This window comes from Conger conger, chromosome 2, assembly GCF_963514075.1.
Source record: "Conger conger chromosome 2, fConCon1.1, whole genome shotgun sequence".
NCBI classification, from domain to species: domain Eukaryota; kingdom Metazoa; phylum Chordata; class Actinopteri; order Anguilliformes; family Congridae; genus Conger; species Conger conger.
The window spans coordinates 82796489-82805453 of NC_083761.1; the positions used below are offsets into that span (position 1 = coordinate 82796489).

At 46.1% G+C, this 8965-nt stretch overlaps 2 protein-coding genes across 6 annotated transcripts in view; one reads left to right on the plus strand and one right to left on the minus strand.

Moving 5' to 3' along the window:
* The window catches only part of LOC133118456 (protein YIPF2-like), a 178917-nt gene that overhangs the window by 48845 nt on the left and 121107 nt on the right, over nt 1-8965 (plus strand). The window lies entirely within an intron of this gene.
* Nucleotides 1090-8965, minus strand: part of LOC133121595 (mitochondrial adenyl nucleotide antiporter SLC25A23-like) — a 16308-nt gene continuing 8432 nt past the window's right edge. For all 5 annotated transcript variants that reach the window (XM_061230884.1, XM_061230882.1, XM_061230883.1 and 2 more), the window contains exons 9-12: nt 8278-8391; nt 5045-5212; nt 4713-4863; nt 1090-4279 (exon numbers count right to left, since the gene is read on the minus strand). In XM_061230884.1, the coding sequence (XP_061086868.1) occupies nt 4101-4279; nt 4713-4863; nt 5045-5212; nt 8278-8391 (612 nt within the window). In that variant the 3' untranslated portion in view covers nt 1090-4100. The remainder of the gene's footprint in view (nt 4280-4712; nt 4864-5044; nt 5213-8277; nt 8392-8965) is intronic.

An 8965-nucleotide genomic window follows, 5' to 3' on the forward strand; every position in this document is an offset into this window, starting at 1 on the left:
AGGCACATTGATAGATAGATTGACCAAATCATTGGTAGCCACATGGTTGGCGCTTTTGGGTGTCCCAATCATAGTTCAATGACGACTTTGACGGATCCTGAGCGATCCGCAGTCTATCCAATGAAATTCGACGAGAGGGAAGGCTTTAACATTGATGGGCATGTTTTTGACCAATATAATTTGAGTCTGAGGAAAGGGATGGTTTTCTGAACTATGGCGTCCACCTTGTGAGGTTTCGCATTTAAAGGTGCCCAGGTGGACTTTGACTTCAGACATGGAAGTGATGGATTTTTATTATTAAGGTTTCGTGAATTAAAATAGTTTTGCTACGGAGTGCAGTTGATGCATACAAATACGACGTTTGCAAACAATGGGAAGGAAAATGTCTAGCTAGCTAACAGAGCAACGATGTTGAATTTTTGCGGTGTGTTGAGTTAAGTGTGTAGCCTTTCGCCTGTATCTCTGCACTGTAGCGAACTTCCCTAACAGGATAGTCACGTAGCATTCAGACGACGGTCTAGTCAGACACACCGTCGACTGTATCGTCGTGGAGAGTTGTTACTGGTTTTTGCGCCATTTTTTTGTTGTTGCGGTGTTTCAGTATTCAGGCTCAGACTAATGGATGGGTGGATGGAAACAGTGCAACGATTGAAGAAAACCATCAATCTGCGTCCTGAGGGAGCGAGTGTACTTTGGTGTGAAACCAGGGTTATCTGGGTTCTCGGTTTTCACCCTCTACTGGGCTGTAGCCGAAACTGCGCCGACCCTTTTCACACCAGGCGCTTCTGCAAGCTCGAACCCTTTTCTATTGTCTGGTTCGAGCTCCTGGTGTGGGTTGCTGGATGAGATTCTTGATTTGGGTCATGGAATTGCGACCCCTCAGTAGGCTGTTGTCAGCTGTGGGATGTGGCGATTGGGTCCCTGTTTTCAGAGAATAGCTTGTTCTGTGGGCCCTTGATTGAAAATGTCTATACATAATATACAATTGTATACAAGGGTTGGAGCATAGCTTACTTCTGTAGACTCCTGTGCAGTTTGCCACAATGCAGCAATTCCAACCATTAAATAAAGATAATCCAGGAGAGCACATATTGTAAAATAAATACATTTATTTTTTCATTAACAGAACTTTGCAAGCAAGCCCCAAAAATATAATTCAGCATTCCAGTGCAACAAACAATAACGTATAACTTTTTAAGGGAAATTCCCGATGACAATACAGCAGCTGAAAATGGCATTAGAATTATGGCTCTCTTAAAGAAAGCTAAATAACTAAGGTACATTCATGAGTTTGATGACATACATGACTATAACTCAACATAGCTTATAAGTTGCACAAAACCTTGTTTTTATACCACATAATGATGACAAAATAACCCTAAACAGTTTGTATTATTCAGATGCAATAATACAAACATAACAGTTAGACAATGTCAGCCTACGATTGTAAAAAAAAAAGAAGAAGAAAATGCTATAGTGCAGGGCTCGGCAATCCTGGTCCCGGAGAGCTGCAGGGTGTGCTCGTTTTCGTTTTCACCTTAAAACCAGCAACCGATTCAGACCCAGGAAACAACGTGTTAACTCTGTAAACGACTGCATTCATTGGTAAATTAAGTGCTGAGTAACAACAAAAACCAGCATACCCTGTGGCTCACCAGGACCAGGGCTGTCCTGTATCCCCGCCGTGCCAACAACCTCTGGGATGTGGTACTGCGTTATACCCGTACCGGCTTCCTGTAAGGATAATTACAGCCACATTGCTAAATAAATCCATATATCCATTGAAATGGCCCCTGAGATAGACATCCTCTCTCCTCCTCCTGTCTTATTGCAGAACAGCCCATTATGACCAACAATATCATACCCTCGACGATGTCATTTCCTTTTTGTTGAGCCAAAGTTAATTATTTTGTTAAGTATCGCAATACGGCCGATGGCGGTGTTGCTTCTGTGCCAAGGCAATACCCGATGGAAGTGCTGACAACTGACATACTACTGATCAATATATAATATAAAATATATGATACATAGTAGAGATGTACATGTCAATCAGGACAGACTACGTACAACAAGGGGCAGTAATTGAAACAGCAATACCTATTTTTGACAACTATCATTCTCTTACGTAACAAATGCTTTGGAGGCACATCTCTTAACACCATGCGTTCAGCCATCCTCGACTATAAAACCAAGCAATATATGTATTTTTTATACAACCGTGAGGACACATTACAAACATAACAGTCACGGCAATATATGTTCAGTCGGTACAGACGCCCGCATGTACAAGTATTGAAAAAACGGCAGTTGATTTCAGTTAAAAAGTTGATTGTGCCCCTGACAGCAGTGAAGCCTCTCAGCTTAGACAAGGAGGTCTGGTCAATGAAGTTTAGCTCTTGCATCAGACTGCATTAGTGCATTAATGCGTTCATATAAAATGGCATACTACGTTGGTTTTTATTGCAGAGGTGGGGATGCTTCCGTTCGGCAGATGTGCTTGTAACCGGTCTCTCCGGTAGATAAATGCCACACTTCACTTGACTGTCTTTAGAATCTCAGTCTTGTAATAAAATTTAAGGGGCAGGATTCACAGACACAGATTAATCTTAGTCCTGGACTAAAAACTTGAGTTTTGTATGGAGAATCAAGAGTCTGTGAAACTGCCACAATATTTTATTTGTATTTCTCTCAAGTAGAAATATTAGCTTGTTTTTGGTTCATGATGGCTTGACGAGTGAAATTTGAAACTTATTCCACGAGCAAATCTTGAAATGAGATTTACTTCAAAAGTGACTCTTTTTTTTTTTTGTTGCAGTGCAGGTACAACAACCCTTTGTGATTGCAGATAAACAATTTTTCCCAAAGACCAGCTCGTTCAACGCCAGCCACACGGCTGAGAACTGTGATGGGTAAGCTGCTGCCTTCAGATGCAAAGCAAAGCCAGGAAGACTTCGCACACCTGACAAATTAACTTTCGAAATAATGTTTTCATACCGGGGCAGTGACCCCCCAGTCACTCCTGGGATGGGCTTGAAGTGGCCGCCTGGCCTTCAGACTTGCAGCAGTGCGCAGACAGATTCAATTCGATGTTGCTCGATTCAATTCGACAAGGTGCCTTTCGAAGCGAAAGCCTGCTTCTCCGCACCTGGTTAAAAATACATTTTCACTTGCGAGAAAAACCAGACGCACAGCTGTCGTTGCTTCACATTACAAATGCTGTAACTTTCTTTTTTTGGCCACATCCTTGCAGTTGCATTCCTGAAGTCACAGTCACGTATTTAGTAATCTTACCCTAGCCTGCGATTAAGCACCATCACTCCACCAGAGCTGAATGGCTTTGTGACATTTGTAACCACGTACTGTTTCTGTCTTGGCTTAAAGAGTTCCCACCTTTCCGTGCACACAGAAATAAAAAGCTTCATCTGATCTAGTACGGCCCAGAAGGCCAAGCAGGTATTATCATTCAGCTTTTTATCTTTCATAAAATCATTACATACTTCTATATATACAAACTGTATGTGAATCAATATGTGATGGTATTATCAGCAGGTCATGACACAGACGTCTTCATTCATGCAAAGTTTTGAGAGCACCTTTTGCCTGTTTCTCTTCCTGGTTCTCAAGCACAAATAGAATGGGCTTTTAATTTATCGAGGCATTTCGGCAGACCGTGGCTGGTAACGCTACCTAAAATGGTCAAAAAAATCTAAAAGTTGAAATACCACTGTCGGACTAAAACCTGGAAAAATAAATATTTGCATAAACACAAATCCAGTAAAATGGATCGATAAAACATGGTCATGAAACACGACCTCTTGCACCATTTCCCACACTTTGTCTTGACCTGGGAGTTCTCCAGTGTGCGTTGTTCATCTCCACAGCTCGTTGTTCGCCCCAACACATTTGCAATAAAAAATACTGTCTTTTTACTTTTATAGTTGGCCCTCCAGCTTGCCGTCTCTCTGTAGCTCTCCATAACTCCTTCCTTCTGCCCCTCTCAGCCTCCTCATCCACCATTTCCCAGCGAGGTCCGCCCCCCCGCCCTCCTCCTCGCTGTTCCACAGAGCGTCCTCTAGATGGCGCCAGTTCCCCACTTCCCATCAGGAGGCTCCCAGGGCCCTCCTCATGTTCTCGTACACCACGTAGGACAGGCTGACCGCCGGGACAACCTTCAGGAAGTTTGGGACGATCCCCCGGTACAGTCCCTGTACCCCCTCCTGGGACACGATGAACTTTAGCTGGCCCAGCATGGACAACTGCGGGCTTCCAACCAAGGAGGCTGGAGAGGGGAGAGGAAGGGAGGGGAGGGGGGGTCAAAGGGCAAGGAGAAAAGAGAACATAAGAAGAAGAGGACTGGGAGGACTGGCCTTGGACAGCGGGGATAAGCAGGATGTAACATGAGATCAAGCAAGCAAGCAAGACAAATCATTTGCTTTTGACCCCTTCCAAATTGTCATCCCCCAACACCCTTCCTCTTTTACATTAAATTATATGACCATGAAGATAAGGACTTGTACATTGATTTGACGTCAAAGGATTACATCAATAAACCGCTTTAGGAAATGCAACACGAGGAATGATGAAGTATACACTTCTGCAGGAACAACAACAAACGGCTTACATAGCCAAGTGAAAGCAGCAATAAAAGGGAACACAACCCAAGGACACTCTCTCCACGCCACACACGTGCCTCCCCTGCCCCTCGCTCTTACCCTGCGCCTGCATGCGGGTTCGGATCAGAGCCAGCGGGTAGCTGGCCACCTGGCCACAGGTGCTGGATAACGTGCCACAACCCACCAGCACCAGAACGCCGGGGTCGGGCGAACTTTCGCCGTACTGTAGCAGCCAGGCGTTCTTCAGCGTCTGACACAGGGAACGGGACGGGGACAATGAGTAGATGAGTAGATCACACCCCCGACGACGTCTGCTCTACAATTCACCGACTTGGCAAAAACTCCAGCCAGCTGAACTCGACTTAAGCCACCCGTGAGCATCGACACCTGTTTAAAATCTCATCGCTAACAGTAACTGCCGCCATAAGTACCTCGTAGACCGCCAGGTCGATGCCCGCGTATGGAATGATGCCCAGAACGTTGGGCAGGTAGCCCTTGTAGAACGCCCCCACCCCCTCCTTCTGGAGGATCTGCCAGGCGCAGTCTGTCAGGCCCGAATACTGTCCCGTCTTGCGCAGGGTCAAGCGAGTCTTCAGCACCTGGGGGGGGGGGGGATTCAGAGAGTGACACCCCTTTCACACCCCAAAAAAAACCTGACAGGGTATACTCATTCATTTATTCATTCATTATCCTAATCCGCTGAACAGGGTCGCAGGCGGGCTGGAGCCTATCCCAGCATACATTGGGCGAAAGGCAGGAATACACCCTGGATAGACTCTCCAATCAGCCTAACCTGAATGTCTTTGGACTGTGGGAGGAAACCAGAGTACCTGGAGGAAACCCACGCAAACACGGGGAGAACATGCAAACTCCACACAGAGAGGCCCCGGCCGTACCGGGATTCGAACCAAGGACCTCCTTGCTGTGAGGCGCCTGACAGGGTATACTGAACAACCCAATGTTTGACCCATTCACACCGTACTGTGGGCACAGGTGAGTACTGGTTCCTTGCCGTTCTTGCGAGACCTGGGACCACAAGTTTACTTTCGTAGATATCACTCCTGCATAGGGGTGTCATGGCTCATCTGTAACCTTGGACCCTTGATGACTTAAAGGTACAATAGGTAAGATCTTTTTGTTAAAACATTGTTACGAGACCACTGTAAATCCCTTCCAATCGCTGGAAAAGGCTCGCTGACAGAACGAGCGAGGTTCCTTCCGAGTCACGTTGAATCCGCATTAAAACGCAGGTCACGATCAGGCTCGCGATCCTCGGTTGGATAATCCGGATTGACCCGTTCACACCGACGGCAAACGCAGGTTTTTACCCGGGTCGTTGTTCGGGTGTGAAAGGGGTATTAAGGACAGCGGAAGGAGTGAGGGGTAACAGGGATAAGCGGAGGAAGCTCTGCGGGGTCCAACGGCAGTTTAAAGACGAGCTGAAATCAAAATGAGCTTTTTCCTCAATTTTGGCAATTCTTCATAACCATATGGCGGCCTGTAGTGTAGTGGTTAAGGTAAATGACTGGGACACGCAAGGTCGGTGGTTCTAATCCCGGTGTAGAGCCACAATAAGATCCGCACAGCCGTTGGGCCCTTCAGCAAGGCCCTTAACCCTGCATTGCTCCAGGGGAGGACTGTCTCCTGCTTAGTCTAATCAACTGTACGTCACTCTGGATAAGAGCATCTGCCAAATGCCAATAATAATAATACGAACACGTATGAAATTATATATTCCCAAAAAATTCGTATAGTATATTATATTTTCACATCAACGTTTTTTTTCTATCCTCTACAATTTTCGTGGTTTATTTCCGTAAGTCTCTAAACGGTCTACCAAACCCCGTTTGTTAATTGTAAGTTTTGCTGTTCATGTTCTGATCAAGGTCATTCGTGCAAATACGGAAGAGGAGAAGTTCTGGCAGGGGTGGCGGAACTTTGGATTTGATTTGATTACGTCATCCCTGTGGAATGCGCTGTTTGCTTCCTGGCTGCTTCCGCTTCTTACAGAGTGTTAGGGATTCGTTTTTGTTTCTTTCTTTGTGGGGGATCAGCAGTGGAAGAACACATTATAAAATCCCAGCGATTGCTCGTGAGACTGGATGTCCTCCAGACATCAGCGAATAGCACTTGAGTTTAACGGTCTCCACGATCACAGTAAAACGAGACGCTCTCGACAGTCGAGACGGCACCTTTTAATCAAGTGCTCTTTCGCTTCTCGTTCAGAACAGAAACTATTCATGAAAGCCCTTGAACCTTTCTCACAAGCACCGCTCCCAGATAACTCCGAAGGTCAGCCAAAGCGGCTCTGAGAATCCCCTTTAGAAAGCAAATAAATGAGCATTAAAATTACTTCTGCTCTTTTTGCACCGTTTTTGTTGTGTAAACGGAAAGACCAAATTAGTCACAGCAACCAGACCCATTCCTAAAAATTCACCGTAGGTACGGGAAACAACGTTGCTGCAGTCCAGTCAAATTTGACAAAAACTTCATACATTTTAATCACTGTATGTTCCCTTTTTTAGATCCAATGTGTATTCAAATGGTAAATGGCAATTTTATTTTGAGGCTATTTCAAATGCAGTCCATTTCCTGTTAACATGTACGCCTTTTCCACTGCTGTGTCAAGTGGCTCCCAAGCAAAGCCCGCACAGTGGTGTTCAAACTGACCCTGAATTAACTGACCTTTCCCAGAATTCACTTGAGCTCTCAGAGGCGATGTGAGTCTCTCTGGGAGGCCTCTACGAGGTCGAGTGCAGATAAGTTTGTCAGTGCTGTCTGACGAACAGGCAAGGTCTGGCATCCTGAGAGTGAAACTCAATGAGGGGAACATGGGGGGGGTGGGGGGGGGGTGTGTCTCTGAGGCCTGTGACGGGGTCACGTGATATTAGTGGAGTCCGAAACGTTGAACGCCTGTCCCTGTGTGTCTCTCCCGAGCGGAGACGGAAAACCCAGCGTTCAGAAAGTAAAAAGGCCTCCCCAGTGTTTACTGGCTAATGAGCACAATTCTTCAGCCAGGAGGTAGAACTAATTGGCATTTAGCATGTAGCAAATTAAGCTGTCAAATCATACTGCATGACAACATATGTCAGTGCATGACACTGAGACATTGATGTGCAACACATAACTTTAATTCATTATTATTCATTTGCTATTTAGCTGACGCTTTTATCCAAAGCGACTTACAGTTGATTAAACGAATTAGACTATTAGACTAGCACTGCAGGGTTAAGGGCCTTGCTCACCGGCCCCACAGCTGTGCGGATCTTATCGTGGCTACACCGGGTTTTGACCCACCAACCTTCCGGGTCCCAGTCATGTAACTTAGCCACTAGGCTACAGGCTGCCCCAGTCATGTACCTTAGCCACTAGGCTACAGGCTGTCCCAGTCATGTACCTTAGCCACTAGGCCACAGGCTGTCCCAGTCATGTACCTTAGCCACTAGGCTACAGGCTGCCCCAGTCATGTACCTTAGCCACTAGGCTACAGGCTGTCCCAGTCATGAACCTTAACCACTAGGCTACAGGCTGCCCCAGTCATGTACCTTAGGCACTAGGCTACAGGCTGTCCCAGTCATGAACCTTAGCCACTAGGCCACAGGCTGTCCCAGTCATGTACCTTAGGCACTAGTCTACAGGCTGAACCAGGGGGGAATCGTCTCACCTCCAGGGGGTAGATGGCGGTCTGAGCAGTGGCTCCGGCCAGGGACCCCGCGAGAAACCTCTCCTGCAGCCGCAGGGACGCACCCTCCTTACTGCCTCTGATCATCTTCTTAATCTGGAGAGCGGGAGGAGAGACAGAGAGAGAGAGAGAGAGAGAGAGAGAGAGAGACAGAAAGAGATGAGGCAAGTGAATGGGTGTATGGTTTTTTTTGTTTTTTTGTTTTTAAATCTGAGAATTCCCAGGGAGAGGAAGATGAAGTGAGAGGAAGAAGAAGAGAGAGAAGAGGAGAGCAGGAGAGAAAAGGCCAGTTTATAGTCCAGCAACAGAGCTTCGCTGCGACTGACAACATGCAATCGATGTTGCTGATATACTCTGGCCAACTGGAGTGCATTTTTACTTTTTTTGCTAACATCAACAATCACTATCTCTGTTGGGCGACAAAAGGACATAAATTAACTTAATCAATGAATGACTGATTTCAGTCAAGCGACACTGGAGGAGAGGGAACAAGAGAGGAAGAGGAAAAGAGGAAGAGAGGGATATAGAGATAAACGGGACGAGAGGGAGAAGGAAATAAAAGAAAGGAATGAGACAGAGAGAGAGAGCGGGAGAGAGACAGAGAGAGAGAGAGAGAGAGAGAGACAAACACAGAAAGAGATGAGGCGAGTGAATGGGTGTATATATTTTT